This window comes from Salmo salar, chromosome 07 (genome assembly GCF_965601325.2).
Source record: "Salmo salar chromosome 07, fSalSal1, whole genome shotgun sequence".
Classification (NCBI taxonomy): domain Eukaryota; kingdom Metazoa; phylum Chordata; class Actinopteri; order Salmoniformes; family Salmonidae; genus Salmo; species Salmo salar.
Genome location: NC_138297.1, coordinates 30,396,884 through 30,424,093, shown reverse-complemented (window position 1 = coordinate 30,424,093; position 27,210 = coordinate 30,396,884). Strand labels below are relative to the sequence as shown.

Here is a 27,210-nt window from a genome sequence, read left to right as displayed (position 1 = left end):
ACTTCTGCAAATAACTGGACAAATTTGAAACTCTCCTTTTTTAAACTTTATTCCTAAAACGTTGTACATACTGTATGCAATTAACCAAGGCTAAATGTTAGGTTAACAAAATGAAAATAAAATAACCCTTAAGCAAAGGAAATATAGCCTGGTCCCAGATTTGTCTGTACTGTTTAGCCAACTCCATTAGCAAATGTAGTAATAGAATTGTCAAGACAGCACAAACATATCTGGGACCAGGCGAGAGTACTCCCAGCTAGAACATAACGTTCTGAGAACCATATGTTTCTTAGAGCTTGGTGAGAGCGTGGTTGTCCTATGATTATTTTGCATACAACCTTCCCACAACTTTCTGGGAATGGAGCAGGATAGTTGCTTGGATTTGGAACATTCTCAGCACGTTTAAGGAACTTGACAAAAATGTTATTTTCATGGTATTTCATTACTTTAACAAAACATTTCAGAACATGGCTACATTTAATTAAAATGTTGGTAATGTTCTAGGTACATTCTCCAACTGGTTTGACATTGGGAATGTTCTCAAATAGTTCAGAGAATGTTAACAACGTTCTCATGTGGGAATTTCAGTACTTCAAAATAACATTTCCTTCAGGTTTACTTATGGTTCTATTTAAAGTAATGTTCTCAGAACATTCAGAGAACATTAAGAATCAATGTTCTGTGAAAATGTAATAAAACTTTAGTAACATTCAGAGAAAGTTCTAATAATGTTATTTTAAAACACATACATTTCATTCTTAGCATCAACAAAACTCTCTCTATTCTCTCTCTTGTTAGGTGTGTTTGCCGTGGCCACTAATTGGCCACACCTGAACTTAATGAGTGCTTGTTTCCTTTGAAATGGGGTCTGTTTGAATAGACTAAAATGAACAGCTTAAAAAAAACATGGCATGCTAGTTCCATCCTGGTGGCGCAGAAGACTAATTCCATGGATAGAGAACAGTAGATCATTGGTTAAAATCTCACTGACGCCGTGTCACAATATATATATTTTTCTCTTCCCATGTGTGCTATCTGTGCTTAGAGTTTAAAACAGTTAAACTAAGCTAGCAGTGTTATTAAACGTCTAATTGAAACATTCAGTGAAAGTTTAAAGTAAGTTATTACTTATTTAATTACCTTCAAATAATCTATAATTTACGTTATCAGAACGTTAATAAAACCACAGACAAAAACGTTCAGTGAACCATAGTAAAACGTTCTCAGAACCTTCCTGCAACCTAAAAATGGACTTTCACCCAACAGGCAAAATTTTCACCTCCGTTCTTAGAACGTTAAAAAACATTCCGTTTTACCGGTCAGAAAACGTTTGGTTTCGTTCCCAGAACCAACGGGAAAACAAAAACGTACGTTCCCACAACTTCCAAGGAACGAAATGTGCTAGCTGGGCTGTAATTATTCTGTTTTCAGTAAAACTCCAACGATCCCATCACTCCAACGGTAAAGCAGAGAGTATCGTCAGGTAAACAACTACTGGTTAGCATATATTGTATTATCAAATTATGTGCACGCAATTCAGCACAATTTCCAACATATCATGCAGTGTATCTAGGGCCAGGAGTTTTTTCCGACCTAGATGACATGACCAGAAAAAAAACTTTGGGCCCTATAGTACAGTAATATCCTAATACTGTAGCTAGGGCCCCCAAAAATGTTCTCGGTCAGGTCACGTGGTCACTCAAAACTCCTGGTCTAAGAATACGGTATCTGCAGAAAGTATTGTTGTCTGACACAAAATCACAAAATCAATGAATTAAAAATAAATAAATTAAAACCAATGTTTTTAAAACCGAGCTAAGTCACATGAGCGGGAAATAGAAATAAGAAATAACAATGGCTTCTTTGCATCATCAATTCACTAGAGGGAATGTCTTAAAGTGATAGTTCAGTGATTTTAACATATTTACTTATTTGTTTCCTTACCTTGAAAGCGGTCTATGGACAAAATAATTGCCGAACTATCCCTTTAAACTATGTTTTGTAAACCTTCATGACGTCAGATTCAAATTAACAGGCCTGGGTAAAGTAAAGGCCTTCATACTGTAACTCTGTGCCTCAATTAACAACAGTCTCTGACAAGTTGAGTTAAATACTTTTTGTGCGTTGCTGATCGATAATGTATCACATAATGTATCACATATATACCTTTTATATCAGATTTCCATGAACAGACCTTGGTAAAGTTAGCCTGGTTATAACAGACCGAATGCCGCACTAACTATTCTTGGTCACCTTTCAATCTAGTTTAACCAGGCTATTGGTAAAGGCCTTTAAACCAACCACAGTCTCTTACAAGTTGAGTTAAATACTTTTTGTGCATTGTTGATCGATAATGCAGCTAATGCACCACATATACATTTCCATAGCTTGTATAGCCAGAGTAGGAATTCTTTATATAGACACTGTAGCCTAATGAAAGCTACTAGCCATAGGTGAGTTTCCAAAATCCTTTGTAGCTAATGTTGACTGCTATTTCTTTCTACAACCTGGACAAGCGAGAGAAACAGATGTATCAATGTTTTCCAGTTAAGGAACGGAATTTGTCAAATGAAGCACTTTGCTGTTCAACAAGTGATGTGAGTCTGGGTTGTCCAGAGAAACAAAGTACTGTACCATATTATTAGCTACGAAGGCTTTGGGAAACCCATCCCTTATCAAGACTAGATATTCAACAGTTTACTATGATAACTCCTCTGTGTGGCAAAGCTTTAAGGTAAGTCAGCACGAGGGTGATATTATTGAGCTTTTGATGAAAATATCATGCCATGCTGCTGCGAGTGTGTTTCACTGTCACTCTCAAACACTCTCAAACACAAAATGACAAGTCTAAGTGACATATCTCTAAACCATCTCCCAATGGTCTTCCATAGCAACCCCAACAAGCGTTCTGGTTTCTCATAGCAACGTCCGCAGCAAAGTCCAGCATCCAACTACACTTAGGTATCCAAAACAAATGTGTATATATATATATATATATATATATATATATATATTTTTTTTTACATTTGTTTTGGATAGACCTACCTAGTTGTTCCTGCCATAACCTGCACTATAGATGCACTGTTGTGCACAGTTTATCCAACTACACTTCTTTGGTGAGTTCGTCTGTGAACTCAGCCATGATGTCATGCACCCAGATGTCCCTCTCCTCCTGCGAGGTGTCGACCAGGAAGACGGTCAACTTCCTGTCCCAGGGGTGATGCGCTTCCTGTACGGCCTCCAGCTGGGCCACCAACGGCTTCTTCTCTACGTGGTTCCGGAACACGATGGAAGCCTCCTCCGACCACTGCCTCGGCTTCACTCCTATTGTTGGAGAGAGAATGTTTGTCAATGAAGTTACATTCCTATTGGTGGACAGAGAATATCAGTCACTAAAGTTACACTCTTATTGGTGGAGTGAGAATGTCACATAGCCTTACACCAAAATAATGAATACTGTACATCAGCATTGAATGCCGAAAACTATTAATATCCTAGAAATAAACAAGCGTTATAACAAAAGGCACACGAAAGTACCTTATAATTTCATAAAATGGAAAGGCATTTCTCCAGTCAATGGCCGTGTCCAAAATCTGTGTTGCCTACTACTTACTAAAACTACAGAATGTGTACTATTCCTACTACATACATTTTTACTAAACATTACATTCTAAATAGTATGTAGTAAGCAACAAATATGAACATACTACTCATCCATAATGAGAAGGCATCATCTAATGCGCAATCGTGCTTGTTCCCGCCATTCATACATTTCTGTAGAGCACATCCCCTATTCTGATTATCAGCTATTGTCAAACACACGTGGGTGTGAAAAGACGATTCTCTTCTTCAATAGTGTGCAGCGAATTTTACGAGATGAAAATCCAACATCTTGGCATTTAAAGCACACAAAATGTTCTAAATTTCACATACTATAAAACTTTCTTATACCCAAACAGCCTACTATTTAGAATGCAAGTATGGGTATTCGGACACGACCAATGTCTATTGTTGCCACCAGAGGCCTCCCTTCTCCAAGGTTTTGAATTAATGGAATTATCAGGACGTTAAGGAGCTTAAAGTTCCAACGCAACATTTTTTTCTCTTCTCAATATCAAATCATTTCTGGGTAACAATTAAGTGCCTTACTGTGATTGTTTTCAATTAAAATTGTAAAAAAGGAACAAAAATAGCCTCTTAGCATTTCTCAAGCAAGAATTTGGCTAGGATTGTCAGGGAGTGGGGAGGGAAAAACCGAAAACTAGCTTTTATAGGCAGATAGGTTTGGAACTCTCTTTCTTATTGGTCTATTAACTCATTTACCGCCTGGTAATGTCACCAGGCAGACCAAAACTCCATCCCACCAAAACAGGCTGAAACGTAAGTCTTTTAAAACAGCTCTTACACTAAAAGAGCATTATCATGAGTTTCACAATTTCACAATATTATTCCAATCTCATAGTATGGAAATATATATAAAATATAGGAAAGTCATGTTTTTGACTGCACTGGGCCTTTTAAGGCCCATGTGACACACTACTAAGTGAGGGTAGGGATGCTTTATTTGTGTGTTCACAACAACAACAAAAAGGAACCCATTTTTAGGGACATAACTATTTTCCTAACGTCTGCCAATAACAAGAACCACTTGTTGTAGATTACTTTGCTATGTTGAGGTGAATAGCAAAATCTAAGGTACATAATATGGTTGCCGGGAGGACAACACTTCCTTAGTTACCTGCGAGTTGTGCAGTGATGCCCTGGAATGGCAGCTGTCTGAACTCCTGGATTAGTGGGCGAAGCTGGGTGCCGCTGACCAGCTCGTGTTTACCGTAGTCCAGCTCATAGACAGACACCAGGCCGTTGGTCAACACCCCCTTCACCAGCACACGGTGCCAACTGGGAGGGCACCAAGAGAGGTCAGAGGTTAGAGGTCAATTAATCAAGTTAATTTAGTTAATTCAAGTTAATCCTTAGCCTGGGGGGCCCAAATAAACTAGATGGCTAATCAAATGATTGAATGCAGTCAGACTATCCTACTAGAAGCACTACCCAAATCCCTCATACACACTTGAAATCTACAGTGCCCAGACATACTCCCAAGACACATTCCCACCCACTCCTCCCTCTACTCACTTGTTCTCCACCTTAGCAGCGTATATCTGATTCTTCTCCACTTTGAGAGGCTTCTCCTCTGTTTTATTATAGTACAGGATCATCTCTCCCATCAGAACTACCAGCTTGTACATATCTCTCCAGGGTTGCAGTACGAAGTGACCCGGGTGGCAGGCCACAGACACATAGATATCCATGTTGTGACCTGCAGCAGAGGCATAGATTTTGAGAGTTTGGACATTGAGGTTTCAGCATTAGGATGCATAGATTTTTGTTGGTGCATCAATCTTTTTAAATCAACGAACGGGACAGGGGAAGGTGGAACAACAGACGGGAGGTTGGAAACAGCTTTGCACAAAACACAAGTACTTTAATTTTCAGATAAAAAATAAAACATTATGAAGCCTGTAAATATATGTCTCTGACCTGCAGGAGGGAGGTCCAGCAGAGGGGGTAGCTTAATAGGGGCGGTGGTTGAGGGAGGTGGGGGAGTTCCAGGAGGGGTGCTTGTACCCCCCGTTGGCCTGGGTCCCGAGCCAGAGTGGGCGCGTCGTAGCTGGGGCTTGGTCCCATTGGAGCTGGGAGTGGTTGTGGTTGTGAGGGTGGCAGTGGAGTTACAGGTGGAGGTCTTGGAAGGGCTGTGATAACATAACATCTACTTTATTGTCAACTGTCACAAATTTGTATTTTTCCTTTATCCAAACCCCACGAGAGTCAAGCACAATGGCAGGAGGCTCCACACTTTAGGAATCAGGAATAGACTGTTTTTGGAATCAACTCCTAGCCCTACCTGTGGCTGCTTAGGAAGACGTCTCCTTGGTGTTTGAAGAGGTCAGAGGCGGCCATTTGGCGGTTGAGGCTTCTCGTGGGGTCGTGGAAGTTCTTGTCGGTGAACAGGTAGACATGGACTACGCTGCGCTTGGTCTTGTCCAGCTTGGCTATCTGTGGAGGGATAGAGGGAGGGGGTGGAGAGAGAGAGAGAGTGAAAGAGAATTCCGAGGATTTCAACTGTAACCCTTTCCTGCAGTCAATGACCAAAAGCACCCTCTTTGGCCTCATGGGTGGAATGTTATTAATATTTTTCATAATTAATCAAGAATATTAATAAAGAAAGACGGAAATCCTGTGTTTCTATGTCAAACCGTTTTGTTATATTTCAGTCTTCTGTAATGTATATAAAGTGTAATATTGGGATGCAAACTCAAAATGTAGTACATTTCAACTCTATATCTGACATGGTACAGGTGTCTTCTTTTTTTAAGCCCATAACCATGTGTGTGAGGTGTGTACTTTTGCCTCAGATAGATTTGTTTAAGAATACCAAGAATCACTCTGTGTGACCCTGATTTAGCCTACTGCAGTAAAAGGTAACTTTAACAAGAAATGATGAAACGGTCACTGGTGGAGTAAAAAAAAAAAATGACTACAGTTGAAGTCGGAAGTTTACATACACTTAGGTTGGAGTCATTAAAACTCGTTTTTCAACCACTCCCCAAATTTCTTGTTAACAAACTATAGTTTTGGCAAGTCGGTTAGGACATCTACTTTGTGCATGACACAAGTAATTTTTCCAACAATTGTTTACAGACAGATTTCACTTATAATTCACAGTATCACAATTCCAGTGGGTCACAAGTTCACATACACTAAGTTGACCGTGCCTTTAAACAACTTGGAAAATTCCAGAAAATTATGTCATAGCTTTGTATTTCAAGGCCTACCTTCAAACTCAGTGCCTCTTTGCTTGACATCATAGGAAAATCAAAAGAAATCAGCCAAGACATCAAAAAATAAATTGTAGACCTCCACAAGTCTGGAAATTGTTTCCCAAGGATGAACCAAACACCTGAAGGTACCACATTCATCTGTACAAACAATAGTATGCAAGTATAAACACCACGCAGCCGTCATACCGCTCAGGAAGGAGACGCGTTCTGTCTCCTAGAGATTAACGCACTTTGGTGCGAAAAGTGTAAATCAATCCCAGAACAACAACAAAGGACCTTGTGAAGATGCTGGAGGAAACAGATACAAAAGTATCTATATCCACAGTAAAATGAGTCCTATAGCAACATAACCTGAAAGGCTGCTCAGCAAGGAAGAAGCCACTGCTCCAAAACCGTCATAAAAAAGCCAGACTATCGTTTGCAACTGCACATGGGGACAAAGATTGTACTTTTTGGAGAAATGTCCTCTGGTCTGATGAAACAAAAATATAACTGTTTGGCCATAATGACCATCGTTATGTTTGGAGGAAAAAGGAGGACGCTTGCAAGCCGAAGAACACCATCCCAACCGTGAAGGACGGGGTTGGCAGCATCATGTTGTGGGGGTGCTTTGCTGCAGGAGGGACTGATGTACTTCACAAAATAGATGGCATCATGAGGGAGGAAAACTATGTGGATATATTGAAGCAACATCTCAAGCCATCAGTCAGGAAGTTAAAGCTTGGTCGCAAATGTGTCTTCCAAATGGACAATGACCCCAAGCATACTTCCAAAGTTGTGGCAAAATGGCTTAAGGACAAAAAGGTCAAGGTATTAGAGTGGCCATCACAAAGCCCTGACCTCAATCCTATAGAAAATGTGTGGGCAGAACTGAAAAAGCGTGTGCGAGCAAGGAGGCCTACAAACCTGACTCAGTTACACCAGCTCTGTCAGGAGGAATGGGCCAAAATTCACCCAACTTATTGTGGGAAGCTTGTGGAAGGCTACCTGAAACATTTGACCCAAGTTAAACAATTTAATGGCAATGCTACCAAATACTAATTGAGTGTATGTAAACTTCTGACCCACTGGGAATGTGATGAAAGAAATAAAAGCTGAAATAAATCTCTCTACTATTATTCTGACATTTCACATTCTTAAAATAAAGTGGTGATCCTAACTGACCTAAGACAGGGAATTTTGACTAGGATTAAATGTCAGGGATTGTGAAAAACTGAGTTTAAATGTATTTGGCTAAGGTGTATGCAACCTTCTGACTTCAACTGCATATCATGCGTCTCAGCGCAGATTTACAGCATGTGTTTGTGTATGCATATGTGTATGTGTGTGCATACACGGGTGTGTGCGTTCATGTACCTTCATACTACAGTCAGTAGAGTTGAGCACGGCGTCTCGGAGCCACTGAACAGCGTCTGGAGTCCAAGAGCCCACACCACTAACAGCCAGGTCAGCCAGACAACACTTCACTGCCTGGAGAGAGACTACTGCACATCAGACTACATTACCCAGAAAACACTTCACTGCCTAGAGAGTGGGCGTGTTCGAGCGGATCACTTTAGTCAAGTCGATGACCATCGTTGGTCACCGCCATTCAGAATATTTGCATTATGGCAAAAAAAATAATAATGTGATCAAAGTTCATGCAGTTTTTGATAAAGTCGCCTTCAAGTTGCTGCAGTTGCTTTTCACCAACTGCACCAGGCAGACATCAATTGCATTATGGGAGGCTCTATTTCAGGGTTCCCCAACTGGAGGCCCGCGGGTGGTTTTATTTGTCCCCCTCCCCCAAGTTTTCTGAGCAAAAAAAAAATGTCATTTATATACATATTGTTTTTATTTTCATTGTTGTACATTACCATTCACATCATATCCATTTACCAGAATGTCAGACTATCTGAACACCTATAGGCCTTTGTTTCAAAGCAAAACCCTCAGGATGCACGCTCATAACAAACCACACACACACACACCATCCCCGTCCCACACATCATCTCTCCTCTGCCCTCTCATGTGCTGACCTGTGGTGGAATAGCAATCAGGTCGCGTAGGAAAGGGGGAGGGACTTCCCTCAGTTCAAACACCTCCACCGAGGCCTGGACCCCCAAGTCTATGAAAAGGATGTCTAGGACTCTGCTGCCATGGAGGTTGGTTATCTGTAGGAAAGCAGCGAGAGAGGTCATGAGTCTGGGGTATATCTCTGTACACTATGAGTTCAGCTCAGTTTATTTTTTTTTTAACCAGGACAATCCATTCAGCAACAATTATCACAGGTTTTCAGGGTGTCCTGGGATGGATAAAATAATACAAATTATATAATAAGATAAGTAAGGTTCACTCTCAAAGATAGGACACTCCTATGATCAGAGTGCATAAAGGACTGAAATTAACTGTCACTTTTTTTCATTCTGGACCAAAGTGTAGACATCATTCCTATTTGGCAGCAGCTAGCAAAACGTATCCATCTGTCTCTGCCACATCAGCTTTACAGTATTGACTCTAAGGTAATAGTATCCATCCGTCTCTGCCACATCAGCGTACAGTATTGACTCTAAGGTAATAGTATCCATCTCACCTCCACGCGAGACCATTTGCCTTTGTAGCGCGCTAGACAGCCTTTACCACAGAACGGTCTGGACACCAGGAACTCTGATGTCACCTGCCACACAGAAGAGATTATGTCATCAATATGGAGCAGGATTATGTCATCAACGTGAGACAGACACAGGGAAGAAGAAACATGAGGCCTATGGTGACTGTTGAAGCAAAATATTTCAGGTCACAGTCAATATTTTTTTATATAACAACAATACATCAAGGTAATAACAAAATACCAGATACATATAACATTATGTAGCCTGCCCTTGTGCTATGTATACATCTGTATTGTATGCATCTGAAATAATCTGAACAATTTGACCCGTTTTAATGAATTATAACTGGGGATTACGCTAGGTAGTAGTAGTATGTGGCTTGTAGGTCAGTCCCAGTAGGTCAGTCCCAGTGTCATGTGATCAGATTAAGTGGCCTGTGTCTTAACCCCAGATTATGTTCCTTAATCTCAATCTGGAAACAACTATCTGCCACTATGCCTCCTCAGAGTATAAGGATAAGTGACAGAGGCTCTACCACACACGCAGGCACATACATACACAAGCTTGCACACGCACACATACAGGTACCTGTGAGTGGAAGTAAGCCTCAGTCTTCTCCAGTATCTCAGTGAGTTTGGCAAGGCCTCGAGATGGGAGCTGGCAGTATATGGTCCCGTCTGAACACACACTTCTCACCGCCACGTTCATATAGGCACTGTTTACCTACACGGGGAGAGAGAGAACCATGGCTGGGTTAGACATGATCCCATTACACTTATTTAAACATGCGAAGGTGCAATCTGGCATCTGGGAATCTGTTCCATGGTTCATTAAAGTTTGAAAATGGCAAGGCTAATATTTAGATATTACCCAAGATTAAAATAATCATGACTGAAAAACATGGATTAGTACAGTATTGATGAAGGATGCTCAAGAATCTCTTCAACCCACTGACAGCAAATTACAATAACAGTAGCTCACCTGTAGGGGGCTGGCTAGGGTCTTGTCCTGCAGGGCTTTGATACAGGCTGCGTTGATGTTGACATCATCATCCTGCGACGTGTCATACAGGACCACCAATGGGGTCTGCTCTCTCTCCAGGATCTCAGCCAGTAGGATCTTTCCGCTAGCCATGGACTCAAACTTCTTCAGAACAGCAGGTTCCTGGCAGAAAGTCTCCAGACCTGGATAAGGAAACAGAGACAGACAGGCAGACAGACACTTCATTGCGAAGATAGAAAACGGAATCCAACCCTCAACACTATTGTTAAAAAATATATCACTGAAAATTCAAATTAAAAACTCACCAGCCAATTTACACTTGGTGGCCTGGAAAGGCAGCTTGAAAAACGTATCATGCAGCTCAAACACTTTGGCCTTGCTGATGACTTCCGAAAACCCGTGATCCACGTAGTAAACCTACAGATTCGCCAACAGACACAAAAAGTATGTGTGGAAAAAAGCAGAGAGATGCAATTCATTTTCTAAAATGTCAAACCATAAACTCTCATCCAATTCTCAAATCATTAACCTGGCACCATAGATGTGATGTTTAATATGACAAATAACCTAAGCAATAGAAATCCATGTATCTTTAGTCAATTCCATTGTCATATCCAACCAATTGACCTTTGACCTCACCTTGACCTTGTCGGTCATGACCTCTGTGACTTGTGCTCGTAGTATCTCCTCCTCCTCCTCAGCCCTGACGGCTGTCAGCTGACCCGAGGTTGGAGAGGCCAGAGGGGTACGACTGTTGTTGTCTTGGCAACAGTAGAACTCTCTCATCTCGTCCTCCAGAGCCTCCTGGGCCTGGGAGTAACCCTCTCCTATGTACCTGGATCGAGTTAATACACACAGGTACGGGCAGATACACACACACAGACAGAGAAAAAGAGAGGGTGAGAGGGGTTAGGAGCGATTAAGAGGAGGAAGAGAGAGAGAGCGAGCACAAGCACATTTTATGGGACAGCAAAGTCATTTTTGTTTATTTTGAGTGCTGTCAGTCCAGCTCCAACAGCACCAAGGGGCTGGTCAACAAACCATGCCCTGTTCATAATGAACTATAACCAAACAACTGTCCATCAGAGCCAGTACCAATCACCCATAACCAAACAACTGTCCATCAGAGCCAGTACCAATCACCCATAACCAAACAACTGTCCATCAGAGCCAGTACCAATCACCCATAACCAAACAACTGTCCATCAGAGCCAGTACCAATCACCCATAACCAAACAACTGTCCATCAGAGCCAGTACCAATCACCCATAACCAAACAACTGTCCATCAGAGCCAGTACCAATCACCCATAACCAAACAACTGCCATAACAGCCTGTGCCTGTTACAGAGGTTCTTACCGAAGTATGACTCCGTTGGTATTGGTAGCTTCCACCACCAGCACAGAGGGGTACTCCTCCCTTGGGATGAGGAGAGGAGGTACAGCCTGGGTACTGAGCCTCCTCCCTACCTCCTCTCTGGCCCTGCGCTCCTCCACTGACTCCCTCCTGTTGCAGCTCTCCTCCTCCCTGGTCCTCTTGTACAGGATGGCCCTCTTGGGGTTGTCCGGCATGGGGTAGTCTACGGTGCAGAAGTCGGAGAGCAGCGAGAGATTCTCCAGGACGTGTTCGGGGAGTTTTGTCTTGTACGTGTCCAAGTAGAGTTTGGGTAAGGCGTGGGCCCATAGACCGTTGCTGTATTTTACTAGGAGCTCCCCGAGCTTCTGTTTCAAGTCGGGGGAGAGGGTGGAGGGGGAGGCTGGGTGACTGGGGGAGGAGGAAGGGGGGGTGAGGGGGAGAGGGCTCATGGTGGTGGTAGGGGGGCTAGTAGGGGGCTTTGACTGGGGTTTGATGTCCGTGGATGGAGTGAAAGGGGCGGAGGTGGGGGATAGGACTCTGGTAGGGACAGGGGATGGGGTCTGTGTAAGTGTTGGTTGTTTAGCTGGGTACAGGAGTAACTCTTTTGGGTTACTGCTGCAAGGTTTCTCTACCTGAAACAGAAGAGAAGGCCAGACCCTTCTTCAGATACATAGAACCAGCCGATCTAAAACACACTCTAAAACAATAATACAGGAGTAATCAATCATAAAATAGAACATATTTCACCATATGCTATGCAGCTGTGGGGACCTACAGGCTATTTGACTAAGAGAGTATCAACTTTTACAAAAGGTCTAAGATGCAAATATTTTTGCTCATGCAAACCAGATGATTGAATTCCGCATACTGATGAGTATATATCTAACTATAGGAACATTTATTTACTCAATGCACCCCTGTACAATATCAGTATTACACTTTTGCAAACACATTTCATTTATTTATCTTTCCTACATTCATATTCATTAAAATATGTGACCTGTAAATTACGTTTCCAATATAACTTACAGTGCATACGTGTGTCCAGTGCTCCAGATCCTTGAGTGCTTCGCTAGGCAGGTCCTGTTTGTACAGTTCTCTGTAGAGCTGGGGTAACTTAGACACCCAGAAGCCATTACTGTATTTGTTCAGCACCTCTCTGAGACGCCCCTGCACCTGCTGGGGGCTGTAGTTCCCACCGGCAGAGGGGTTGTAGTCCTTGGGGGAGTGCTGCGGCTTGGGCTTCCCAGAGCCAGCACTCTCGTTGAGGTTTGAGGGAGCTGAAGGAGAAAATAAGGGGACGAAGACATTTTAGGTCAAGCGTATGTTGGTTAGGCATGGACGTGTACCAACTTCTACAGGTATATCCTGGTTATTGGGGTGATATGTAATAAATAAGTCAAGTGACTCTGTCCTGACCAGGCAACTAGGGCCCAGAGGAAAAACTCCTGGACCTAAGTAGGTGTAGCTTATCTAAGAACGACGTGTTACATTGCGAGAGACTCTTGGTGTATCAAGGTAACACAAAAAAAACTGTCTGTTTCCTGGACCTGTATCTTATTACTAAGAAGAACATCATGAGTTTGTAGCCTGAAGCTAAACTCTAGCCTGTAATGTTCTTGCTTTGCGATGTGTTGCGTTTAAAAGGACAGTAATTTAAAGGCCAGGAACCAGAGGGGCCAGTCATTCATATGTTAATAACTGCTTGAATAAGGTTCTAGTACCTGGAAAGGCCTCAGATGTAAAGACTCATCTCTGAACGAGGAAATACATCCCTGATTAGAGTGTAAGGATGAAAACAGCCATGCTGTGTACCTTGAAAACCCTTGCTCTTGGACATACACCGAGCCACTTTTACAGAGTACTACTTACAGTTGCTTTGGGTATTCCTGGATAGGTGAGCGTGCACTTCCTTCTGGAACCGTGACGGAAGTGTCATCCTTTTGTCTGACCTACACAAAAGGAAGAGAGAAATAAAGTGTTGACTTTGAGCCATTTGTTTCCTGTTTGGAATCATCATTTCAGTTTGCGTCCCCATTTCTCAACCAAACAGAAACTTTGGTGGAAGAAGCCAGCGAAATCACTCAGTCAACGCAGTCAGTGCTAGACTAGACTATACTCTACAGTATTCTGTACACACTCCATAAACAATACCCCTGTGTTCTAATGTCTAGAGACCTGAGATAGTCTAGAAGCCTCCTCATGGAAGTAGAATAATTCCTAGAACGGTCCCCATTCAAGTCCATGGGTTGGTGAGCCCACCTACAAATACAATTTCTATTGATGGCCTCTCTGATTACACCATACTACCCATAATGCTCTCTGATGGGAGTCTCTCCATCCCAGAATGACCTTAGACAATAGGGACATAACATTATGAATACATACGCTTATACAACTGGGTCGCCGGGCAGAATAGTACTGATGCACCATAAACAGGCCTTTCTTTGGCTGCACAACCCCAGACATACGTAATTGGGGCCAATAGTTGGTCATAACCACATTATGTTGCCTCATTGAGCAGGAAAAACTCCCCTAGTTGTGGCCTATGAGTTTTTTCCTAATCAGGAGAGGGCATATGCTCAAAAATTCTGTCCCCACTGTATATAAAACTGAGATGTGACTTTGACTGAAATCTACATTAAACTATTAGAAAATAAATATTGTAAACTATGCAGGATTGCTATAACTGTTCAATTGTATTAGCCCCAACAGTTAACAGGAAGCCAGACAAACTTTTGAGAGCGGCCAAAATGTGATTGACCCCACAAACCCTCACATACCACCAGTATGTACTTGACAATGGCCAAGCGATCAGTGGCTGCACCACCCAGATTTTCCCTCTAGTTGCAGATAAATGTGTGTTTGTGAGTGTGTATGTGTGTGTGCACTCCTGTGTGTGTGTGTGTGTGTGTGTGTGTGTGTGTGTGTGTGTGTGTGTGTGTGTGTGTGTGTGTGCGTGCTGCTTTGTTTGTGTGCTCCCACGCACGTCCCTCTGCATTTGATCTGAGGCGTCAGATGAAAGTGCCCAGACTGTACTACTACAAATATGCTGATTCATTGGGCTGTTAATCTGTAGTAGAATAGGAGAGGGATTAGCCTGCCTTGTCCCTATGCTTTCAGCCATGTCACTCCGGTCTCTCCTGTGGTCCATTGTCTGGTTAGAGAGCGCCAATGATACACAAAAAAAAGTGTGAGTTGGGGTGAGGTCAGTTGTTTTCATTAGCTAGCTGTTAGCCACATTGTGCTTGAAAAGCGAGAGAGGAGGAGAGAGAGGTGGGAAAGGGAGGGGGTGGGAGAGGGGGGGGGAGCGAGAGAGAGGCTGCTGCATCCCTGGTGCTACTGCTGAATAAGCACAGAGGGGGGGAAGAGACTGAGGGAAGAGAGAGGGGGGAAGAGATGGCTGGCCCCACTAAACTAAACCAACCATTGGGTTCCAGCGCCCTTCATTCACGATTCTATTCTCATTCAGGTCATGCACCAAGGAAGAAAGAAAAAAAAGAGGAGGACAGAGGAGGAAAGAAAGAGAAAGAAAGAAACTGAGAGGAGAGTGACTGACAGATAAATAATCCTTGTCTTAGTTCTTTTTGTCCTTTCATTTCCCTGATTCTTAGACCATGGAACAAAATTCCCCCCCTCACAGTGATGGCAATGCTTCCAAATCAAAGTAATATTTCCTAAACAGAGGAAGAAACTCAAACTATTTACATAACAGCACGACAACCTAAAGGGACCAAATAAGAAGCCCTCATTTTTGGTTCCTAGAGAGTAATTCTACAGAGACAGCATTTTAAACAACCCCAGAGGAAAGTTATTCACACTACTAGGCCCCCAAGGGGAGAAAAGTTTTTTCCCTCCATGATTTTTTATGTAACTAATTTCAGTCATGATTAGAATTAAAAGTGTAGTCTAACCAGTCTAGTCTATGGTTCCCACCAATAACCACTCACCTCTCTGAGGGCACAGAGGACCTCCTGGTGGTAGTGGTGTTCGGATGGGTTGGTTTGTTCTGGTTGGAACTCTGATTAGTCTTCCCTTCTGATTGGGTGTCCCTCATGTCCCTCCCCTGTCTAAAGTCATGTTGGCCCCCTGACCGGCCGCCCCCACCACCTCCACTTCCTCCTCCTCGCCCCACACCACGACCCCTATGGTCTGGCTGTCTTAGGGAGGTTCTGGGCTTGGCTGGGGAGGAGAGAAAGATAGTGATGTCAGGATGATAGGAAATACACACATATACACAAATACATATGTACAGTATATATCCCTCATAAAATCTGGACTTGGAAGCAAGCTCCACTGCTTTTTTTTCCCATTCTGCCCCACCAATCAGGGACTGCTTTAGACCTGGAACACCAGGTGGGTGCAATGAATTGTCAGGTAGAACCAAAAAAAACTGTCGTAATCTGGACCTCAATTTGAATTCATCTGGTATATACTTTACATACATGGATAAGCAATGCGCACACACACACACGCACACACAGTCATCTGCAAAAGGTCAGTTGGCAAGAGGAGAAATAATAAATCTAAACAAGACATTGAAGAAGGGCTGTCTGCCTATCTTTGGGTCAATCATAAAAACAGCCGAGTCACTAATACTGTCACTGTAGATCCCACCATTGTCATTATTATGCCTTGCTGTGCAGCGAATAGACTACATCATAGAATACATCAAGCATTCTGCTAAACACGTGCATGTGACCAATGCATTTGATTTGATACCTTCTAGTTCACTCTGCAATGACTTCATAACTTAAAGCAAGGTTGACAAGTCATAAAACCTTCAGTGCGATCGTCATCCAACTGATGAGATCGTAGATTCCTAATCTGCTCAATCACATCTTCATACTCTTTTTAATTTAAAAAAAAATCCAAGCTCTGATTGGATGCCAGATATTCTACAAAGAATACCCCTGCAGCACTAACATCACATCATACCCATTAACCTAGTTCCGACACCCTATCCAATCCAGAGCCTTCTATTTACATTGTAAAGGCTCTGATCCGATCCAACCCTAGTATGACATCATCAGCCTGAGCACCACTCTGGTAAGAAATCGTCCATATCAGCCCGACCCAGCTGACATGACATCACACAACAAACAGCCCAGATCTAACACACCACACCTCTCAGCCTGACTGTCTCCTCCTCCCTCCCTGCTCCACTGTTCATCCTTTCCGCTCTTCTCTTCCTCCCTTCCACTCCTCTGTAGAACATAGTACTCACCAAGCCTTGCTAATGCTGAGAATGAGACACCACAGCAGCAACCATCGGCAGCCTCCGTATCCCACCGCCTTCACAGATATAGGCTGTAGCTATAGCTAATTACAGTACGCGCTGGCCTGTCTCAATGCATACCAGTGACCCTCCCCCTCTAGGGACATGCCGTCTGAGTTTAGGTGAGGCGACACCGGTGGTGGCGAGACAGAGACGGCAGACACAGCAGCAGTAGCGGCATCACAGTCCCAGATTCCCCTGGTTTTCTGTTTCAGAAAGGATCAATATTACTAGCTGGGATCAGCTCCTGTTCAGGAGATATGAAGGAGAGAGAGAGAGAGAGAGAGAAAGGAAGAGAAAGACGCTGCTGCGTTGGCATGTGAATCAGCACCTCGCCGTTTGCTTCCAAATCCGCTGTTCGCTGCTGCGATGAGACTGCATGAGCTTCTCTCCTCCTCCACCTCTCTCTGTCTGCTTAGACTCCCTCTCTTTCTCCTTCCCTCTCTCCCCCCATCTCTCTTTGTCTCTTGCTCTCCCTCCCTCGCTCTCTCCCACCCGCTCTCTCTCCCTCCCTCCTTTCTCTTCCTCAATCTCCCTTCTCCTCCCTTCTCTCTCTCCCCCTTCACATTTCCTGAACGGGGGCTGATCCCAGCTAAGACTATTGATCCAACCGAGGGTGTCTATACAACGACTGTGTGTGTGTCTCAGTACAGCAACTCGGTGTGTGTGTGTGTGTGTGTGTGTGTAAAGAGTTTCATTCCAAAACACTATATATACACATTTTCTGAAATGTTTGGAAATTTGCTTTTATTGTATAAAGAAATTATGAAAGAGACTGGTGTGTTTTTTCACTATCAAATCATGGAATGGGGTTGTTCAATGATAGATTTTAAACAAACACGTGTCTGTCACTTAATGGTTTCAGAGCGACAAATAATCATGTTTTTTGCAAAATGCTATATATCCGCCTCACTTTCAGAGAAATAAGTAGTACTGCTAGGTTTTACAGTCAAATATAACAAATAACTACATTTTTAATAAAGAACTTTACAAATTATACATTTTAAATAAAAACATTCAATACAGTAATATGAGATCTGTATGTAAAACATTTTCATTTGACATTTTTGTAATTTAGCAGATGCTCTAATCCAGAGCGAGTTACAGTGAGTGCATTCATCTTAAGATAGCTAGGTGAGACAACCACATATCACAGTGAAATATACAGGATACGGACATTCCATTCCAGCTAAACAATGGATATATATAGCATTTAGCAACAAAAATTTTTTTTTCCATACACATCTAAAATCTAGGAATTAAAAATCTGAGAATAGTATTTTACACACAGATGAATGTACCCATAAGCAATCATTTCTGATTTTAAAAAAAAACACAAATGTGAAAAATTGGTGGATATAGCATTTTACAAATAAACTCTTAGTGTGTCTGTGTCGGTAAAGCGTCTGGTCTTGTACGAGGCTTTTATTCTTAGTACCTCTGGACCGGCCCAAAATATCTATAAATTAACTTTCAACCTGTCAACTTAGAATTGTATATCAAGTACATACATTGTCCTACATCATTGTCCCATTGCAAACTCGTGTAGGGCATTGAGTTCAGGCGTATTCTAAAAACAAGCTCAAGTGTCTGTGTAATTTGATAAGTTAACTGAATGTTCCCGTTTTGATCCAAAAGGTGGCATTCCATGGAACCAGTATGAGGTGAAATCTTAGTTTCAAAACACTTGAATTTCACCTCTCTGCTAACACAATAAAAGGCATTCAGTGACAGTCACATAAGCCTCTTCTATTCAGATAAGACCCAATTTGCCATTCTATAGGTCTACAAGTCTAATGGTTATGGAAAAAGCAGATGGATTTAGGCAGTCAGACAGAACACACACACACACACACACACACACACACACACACACACACACACACACACACACACACACACACACACACACACACACACACACACACACACACACACACACACACACACACACACCTTACCGTTGAGGACGAGAGGGGCGGCAGGCTTCACTCTCATCTGACAGTTGACCATTTGGGGTCGTCCAGTCTTCTTCGAGGTACGCTGGCGAGCCACCAGCTTGGCGACGTGGGCAGTCTCACCAGAGACCGAGGCGAAATACACCATCTGGAGAGGGAAGAGAGAACACCCCCCACACACACAAAGATGCACACACGCAGACACACACACACACACAACAGTTAGCTAATAGCTACATTATCAGCCTGCATTAACTTTTTAACTGGTAATTAGGGGATAATTAGAACGCTTGAACTGTTCATTTTATCCAGTTGCTGGCTAGCTGGAAAATGACGTTTTCAAAAGTCAATGATTCTGAACGATTAGCATCCAGATGGTGTGAGCTAAAGAGTGTTTGTACCCTGTGGTACCCCACTCTCAGTGTCTTTGTATGTGTGTGTCTGTTCATCCATACATCTCTCTGTTTATATATATATATATATATATATATATATATATATATATATATATATATATATATATATATACACTCCCTCTCCTCACCTCCCCAGAGCGGTTGCGCTCCATGCGGACCACACTGGGCATGCTGTGCAGCAGAGCGTCCAGGTTGCCATGACCCATCTGCTTATGAGGGATCTGTTCACCAGTCAGATCCTTGTATTCAGACTGGAGGCGGGACAAAGACACCCCGGGTCCGCTCTTATTGGCCGTCAGTACCTCCCGTAACATCTTCTTCACCAGCTCTACGTCTGCCATCTAGATAGAACACAAAACAAGGGCATTTTATACACGACCATTTCTATTTTATTTTACCTGGTTGTCCCATTGAAGTCAAAATACCTCTTTTTCAAAAGGAGGGATAGAGGCCAAGAGGGAAGAGGCCTGGCAAACTGGTTGGTAGCACTTTACATTATAGCAAAGTGGAAATAACATGGTAATAGTTGCTATGGTAACGAAGCTATAGTTGTAGGTCTATGTTTCTGTACCTGTCTTTGGGGACAATACAGATTTGTTGTATTAAAAAGGATTGGTCCATTGGGTCAGGGGTGCCTTGTCAAACAGGTTTCTCATCACTGATCTGAGAAAAGAGCAGGATCTAGAGTTTCTCTGGTGGGTTCCAGTCTGTTTTTGTTGAAACAGACTGGCACCGGGCCCTCCAGTTTGTAAAAGTTCAGTGAAGTTTAACCTCAGTATAAACATCAAGTTCAATATCTGACATTGACAAATGCAAAACAAAAATATATAATAATATATGTTTATGATACAATTAGAAACGGTCTAAATACAACTTTTGTAGCCTATAACCGAATCATGTTAAAAACTAAAATCATAGCCCCACATTGTAAACTAATATCAGGTAAACATAGAAAGCAGTCTCTATATTGAAAGCAACTTAAGCAAATACCTTATTATTATTTTAACTAGTTACTGCAGTCAACATGTTGACTTTCTCTCATGATGGTCAAATTAAGTTTCACTATTACATTTCACTGTAATCGAGGGCATTCAGTTTCGTGTATAACTTCAGCACACTGCACAACGCCCCAATCTGGAATTTGCAGTGTATGCAGTTTGATTTAGCTTCAAATAGATATTTGTAGAGTCGTTTTATCGCAAGAGGATTTTGTGTTTATTTTCTATTATTTGATTTCATATAACATACAGACAGTTCTCGAATTTGGCACAGAAAGGCACGCCCTCAATTTTCTCCAGCAACTTTCTTTTACGCTCTCTCGACTTTTTGTAAATACTGTAAACCTAAAGACATATTACTAAATAGGTCTATGACTTAAGAAGTGGGTCTAAATGCAAAATAAAATGTGGATGAAAACCAGATATGTCAACATGATAAATTGTTTATAATAGGTCAGTGAACGCGTCTCTCTGCCCAGGATTTCCTCTCCACAGAGAACAAGTGGTGACGTAATATGTCACATCCATACCCTCCATGCCAACGGAGAATTAGATAAAGTTGACGCTCTATTCGCGGACATTAACAACCGAAAAAGCAAAGGATTTATTGGGATAAATTAGGCTGTAAAATACAATCTAAATTCTAAATGTGCATTTGCAACTGTCACCACAGCAACAAGCCCCAAGTGTCATGTCAAGCGACGTTGCGCTCTATCGAGTTCCGTACTCATGTCACTACTTTGGGGGCACTCAAAGAACGCTTATCCAAAGCGTTCACCTCCAACAAATAGGCTAATATCAAACTGAAATCGTTAAATTTTTTGTGAAATAATTCAATAATCACACATTCAATAAACTCTTACCTTGCTGGGAAGGAATACGGGGGATGGTGACCCGGTTAATTTATTCACGACCTGCTCGTCACACTCCCTTAAAGTCTAACCCTGACTGCTCAGAGCTGTCCCTTCTCTCACTCAACGCTGCGCTCGAACCAAGCCAAGCGTCTCCCAGTCGTCCGGTTTGTGGTTGGTGTAGCCACGTGTGTGTCGTGAACAACATTAGCGTGAGCAACAACGGTGGAATCGGCGATTTGCATTCAAAATAAAAGTCCCCCATTGAACTGACGCAAACGGATAAAAATATGGCAAACGTGCCACAGTTGGACTAGATCATGCTAAACAAGGGTTTAATGTTGTTATTTAAATTAAACAGAAGAGAATTATGCCTCATCCGTGATGTTATTGGCTAACTTCATGTGATTGGCCAACTTCCCAGCTTTGCACAGGAGGCGATGAAACATGGTTTCCACTAGCTTCCATAGCCACAAAGTCAGATTCCAAAGCCATAGTCAAAATTGGCTACAAAAATATAGCTTTTTAGTCTTAGGGTTAGGCATAAGGTTAGCAGTGTGGTTAAGGTTAGGGCTAAGGTTATTGTTAGGTTAATAAATTGTAGTAATGGGCAGGGTTTATGACTTTGTGGCTATGGAAGCTAGTGACGACCATGAAACATCGGAAGCCATTCATTTTCAATGGGGGAAAGCGAAGTGGGCGGGGGACCATTGGGCAATGCAAGCATGGGCGCAAGAGCGTCAACACGGCGGGACCTAAGTTGGGGAAAGCTGAAATGTATGCAAGTACTCAACAATATCGCGGCACCATTGACCAATCAAAGCTCACTATACCTGCCAGCCCCTACTGGATTGGCTGTTGATACCTAGTAGCCGTAGGCTACCTAGTATTCTTGTTAGTTTACTAGCACCCGCATGAGGGCGAAGCTAGCGTGGACCTCCCTAAAAATATGCCACTTCAATACAGCTACAACTGGAAGTGACTTTTCTTAGCAGGTTAGGAGAGCATTTTCACTAACCTTAAATCTAACCCTTTTCCTAACCTTAACCTAATTCTCCTAACCTGCTACGTTAATTATCCTAACCTGCTACCTTAATTTACCTAACCTGCTCCGTAAATTACTCTAACCTGCCACGAAAAAGACACTTCTGGTCATAGCTGTATTCAAGTGGCGTTTTTTGGGGGGGAATCTCAAGCTAGCATAGAGGCGAAGCGAGAGGGTCGAAAATAAGTGTTAACAAGTGAGGAGTTTTTGTATGGGGGGCAATGAGAGAGTGTAGAATTTGCTAAAGTGAATTGCTATGTTGATAGGTGAGGCTTATTTGATCTAGAAGTTTCATAATGCTTAGGTTGTTATGAGTGTACTGATATGAAACTTTGAGAAAAACTATTTTATATCGGAGTTGTGCCTGTTGTTCACACACGTCCTCTCATTGGCTAAAATATTCCCACCTGATCGCCTCCTCCTGTGTGCCTTTTGCGGACATGTATTTCCATTGTTAGAGCAGTCAGTCAACCATCTTCTCAATATAATAGATCATCTTTGTTATTGTCCATTTTACACTGAAGAAAAATATAAACGCAACATGCCACAATTTCATAGATTTTATTGAATTACTGTTCATATAAAGAAATCAGTCAATTGAAATGAATTCATTAGGCCCTAATCCATGGATTTCACATGACTGGGAATACAGATATGCATCTGTTTGTCACAGATCCCTTAAAAAAAGGAAGGGGCGTGGATAAAAAAACAGACACTATCTGATGTGACCACCATTTGCCTCATATAGTGCGACACATCTCCATCTCATAGAGTTGATCAGGCTGTCGATTGTGGCCTGTGAAATGTTGTCTCACTCCTCTTAAATGGCTGTGAAAAGTTACTGGATATCGGTGGGAACTGGAACGTGCTGTCGTACACGTCGATCCAGAGCATCCCTAACATGCTCAATGGGTGCCATGTGAGTATGCAGGCCATTGAAGAACTGGGACATTTTCAGCTTCCAGGAATTGTGTTCAGATCTTCAACGACATAGTGCGGTGCATTATCATGCTGAAACATGAGGTGATGGCGACGGATGAATGGCACAACAATGGGCCTCAGGATCTCGTCACTGTATCTCTGTGCATTCAAATTGCTACCAATAAAATGCTATTGTGTTCATTGTCCATAGCTTATGCCTGGCCATACCATAACCATACACACTGTCTGCCATCTGCCCGGTACAGTTGAAACTTGGATTCGACCATGAAGAGCACACTTCTCCAGTGCGCCAGTGGCCACCGAAGGTGAGAATTTGCCCACTGAAGTCGGTTACGACGCTGAACTGCAGTCAGGTCAAGACCCTGGTGAGGATGACGGGCAAGCACATGAGCTTCCATGAGATGGTTTCTGACAGTTTGTGCAGAAATTCTTTGGTTGTGCAAACCCACAGTTTCAACAGCTGTCCAAGTGACTGGTCTCAGGTGATTCTGCAGATGAAGAAGCCGCATGTGGAGGTCCTGGGCTAGCGTGGTTACACGTGGTCTGGAGTTGTGAGGCAGGTAGTACATACTGCCAAATTCTCTAAAACAACTTATTGTAGAGAAATGAACAGTACATTCTCTGAGAACAGCTCTGGTGGACATTCCTGCAGTCAGCATGCCAATTGCACGCTCCCTTAAAACTTGTTGTGTAACAAAACTGCACATTTTAGAGTGTCGTTTTATTGTCCCCCGCACAAGGTGCACCTGTGTAATGATCATGCATTTTAATCAGCTTTTTGATATGCCACACCTGTCAGGTGGATGGATTATCTTGGCAAAGGAGAAATACTCACTAGCAGGGATTTAAACAAATTTGTGCACAACATCTGAGAGAAATAAAGCTTTTTGTGGGTATGGAAAATGTCTGGGATCTTTTATTTCAGCTCATGAAACATGGGATCGACACTTTACATGTTACATTTATATTTTTGTTCACGTTAACATGCGGATAATATTCAGGACATCAGTACAGATAGATAGCAATAAAAACTGTAACATTGAGGCACAGAATAAGTTAGAGGAAAAACAAAAACAAATGGAGGAACTTATTCAAGGAAGATCAAGTGTAATATATTATTAAAAATTAAGCGAACTGGATGGGATATGAGTAAAAATGCACCAAATTATTGTTATATCTTCAACATAGAAATGCTACTAAACAATATTTTGAAAAAGGAGGCAAAGTATTTTAAGCATATGTTTTAATTTCAGTCTGCTGAAGTTAATTGTAAGGATTTTATTTATTAATAGTGTAAAATTAACAGCTGTACAGAAAGACATACAGAGGAGGAACTTCTAGATGCAATTAAAGCCTTCAAGTCCGGAAAAACGCAAGGGGTTAATGGCATATCAGTTGAGGTATATCAAATATTGTTTGATGTACTCAAAGGACCATTATTAGCATGTTTTAACTACTTCTATAAAAATTGTAGAATATCAGATACTCAGCAAGAAGGTCCGATTTCACTATTGCTGAAACAGGACAAAGGTGGTAAATATAAAAAGTCCACCTAAAAAATTGGACGCCACTTACACTTCAGTGTTGTGATGCCAAAATTCTAGCAAATTGCATAGTGCATAGAATTAAAAAGGTAATGTCAGATATTATTCATCCTAATCATGTCACATGGAATGACGCTGAAGAGACTAAGCAGATACGGGGAGTAAAACATTTAATAAATAACGGACATGGAACGAGGCAGGAACAGCGTCAGCAAACAGCTAACACAAACAAAAGACAATCATTGCAGAAGCGGGGAACAGAGCTGGGGAACTGACAAATATAGGGGAGGTAATAACAAGTAATGAGTGAGTCCAGGTGAGTCCAATATTGCTGATGCGCGTGATGAGGGAAGGCAGGTGTGCGTAATGGATGGAAGGAGTACGTGATGCAGGGCAGCCTGGTGGCCTCAAGCGCCGGGGGGGGAGAGCGGGAGCAGACGTGACAGTACCCCCCCTCTTGGGGCACCACCCGGCGTCCCACCTGGGCGAACCGGCCGAGACATGGGCACTGGACAAGCCGGTTGGGGCGTGAGAGCCCAATGAACCGGCAGGAAAGTGAGAGCCTGGCGAGCCGGCTGAGGCATGGAAGCCAGACGTTCCGGCTGAGGCAAGACACCTGTCGATCCCGCTGCAGAGAGGGAGACGAAGATCCAGTGGAGTGTGACGTGGGATGGGAAGCCGCCGAGCCAACGAGGCAAGGAAACCTCTCGAGCCAGCCAGGGCGTGAAAGCCCGATGGGCTAGCTTAGGCACCCCCAGTTCCATCGGCGGCGGAATCCACCTCGACGTCACCAACAAAACAAAAAATAAACCCAAAAAACTCCTGGACTGGCTGGGTGAACAAGAACTGACGATCCGGTTGAGGCCCGACCTGAGATGGATGCCATCCGAGCCAACCGGGGCAAGGAAACCTCTCAAGCCAGCTATGGCGTGGAAGCCCGACGAGCTGGCTGGTAACCCCGGTTCCATCGGTGGCAACCCAGAGCTGGTGTGGGGTGTGGGGGTGCTTTGCTGGTTACACAGTCTGTGATTTATTTAGAATTCAAGGCACATTTAACCAACATGGCTACCACAGCATTCTGCAGCGATTCGCCATCCCATCTGGTTTGCACTTAGTGGGACTATCATTTGTTTTTCAACAGGACAATGACCCAACACACCTCCAGGCTGTGTAAGGGCTATTTGACCAAGAAGGAGAGTGATGGTGCAGCATCAGATGACCTGGCGTCCACAATCACCTGACTACAACCCAATTGAGATGGTTTGGGATGAGTTGGACCGCAAGGTGAAGGAAAAGCAGCCAACAAGTGCTCAACTTATGTTGGAACTCCTTCAAGACTGTTGGAAAAGCATTCCAGGTGAAGCTGGTTGAGAGAATGCCAAGAGTGTGCAAAGCTGTCATCAGAGCAAAGGGTGGCTTTTTGAAGAATATAAAATCTAAAATATGTTTTGATTTGTTTAAAACTTTTTTGCTAACTACATGATTCCATATGAATTATTTTATAATTTGTATGTCTTCACTATTATTCTACAATGTAGAAAATAGTAAAATTAAAGTAAACCCTTGAATGAGTAGGTGTGTCCAAACTTTTGACTGGTACTGTATACATGAGGGATACAACCATCCCATCTCTGCAGATTTTGCTGCGAACATACAGAATCAATAGATAACTTGTTTTGCTACAGCCTACAGTATATGTAGCTTGTTTTTGTTCACAGGTTCAGGAATGGCTGAAGAATTGAAATATTTACTTGAAGCTAACTCTGCAAATTGCACTTCTGGGTGATTTGAAATTCATAGTCAATCAATCAATAATATAATAATACTCTTAGCAAAAATGTTTAATTTACCATCTGTAGAATCTAAGACAATAGAAAAGATACCTAATGTAAAATATACTGTGTCCGTTAAATGTATATATTATGTATAAACTGAAAGTAGAAGCCTAAGTATTGTTGACCATTAGTTTACTCCAATTACTGGAGGGTTGGTAGGGTTAGGGGAAAATAATATAGAAGGAATATATACATTATATACCCCAAAAAATATGGGGGATTGGAAAGGATGCAAACCATTACATTGATAAAAGCCACAATCTATCAGCAATATTAAAGCTGATCTACCCCCTTTAAAATAATATGGAATATTCCGAATTTGATTTTATATTAAAAACTATTTAAATAGGGTAAAAAATTAAAAACATTTTTTTTTAAATTATATTTTCTGCATATAATTACCAACATTTGGTCGGAAATTTGTTAGTCAATTTGTTTATAATTAGATACATGCAGCTTTTCTTCTGTCATTCCTTGATGCTCTAGAATACTAAATATAGCCTTGGTCACCAGAATAATGTAATAAATTGAAAGAATGAATGCATCATCAAC

The 27,210-nt window shown here is 42.3% G+C and overlaps 1 protein-coding gene across 3 annotated transcripts; it reads right to left on the bottom strand.

The window, feature by feature from the left end:
* Positions 1-33: 33 nt before the first annotated feature.
* On the bottom strand, positions 34-21,478 carry tdrd7b (tudor domain containing 7 b). Of its 3 annotated transcripts, none has more exons than XM_014207215.3 (19): positions 21,305-21,478; positions 19,572-19,784; positions 19,031-19,175; positions 15,742-15,973; positions 13,664-13,743; positions 12,821-13,071; positions 11,795-12,423; positions 11,075-11,270; positions 10,741-10,852; positions 10,415-10,617; positions 10,022-10,156; positions 9,415-9,498; positions 8,861-8,995; positions 8,199-8,312; positions 5,906-6,057; positions 5,542-5,753; positions 5,137-5,320; positions 4,739-4,899; positions 34-3,324 (listed from the first exon to the last, which is right to left on the bottom strand). In XM_014207215.3, exons 2-19 carry the CDS (start codon positions 19,782-19,784, stop codon positions 3,104-3,106), a joined length of 3,459 nt encoding a protein of 1,152 aa, XP_014062690.1. In that variant the 5' UTR covers positions 21,305-21,478; the 3' UTR covers positions 34-3,103. The 3 variants fall into 3 exon arrangements, with proteins under 3 accessions (XP_014062690.1, XP_045577784.1, XP_014062691.1); XM_045721828.2 differs by lacking the exon at positions 21,305-21,478 and adding an exon at positions 20,015-20,135; XM_014207216.3 differs by lacking the exons at positions 19,031-19,175; positions 19,572-19,784; positions 21,305-21,478 and adding an exon at positions 17,019-17,603.
* Between the last annotated feature and the right edge of the window lie 5,732 nt (positions 21,479-27,210).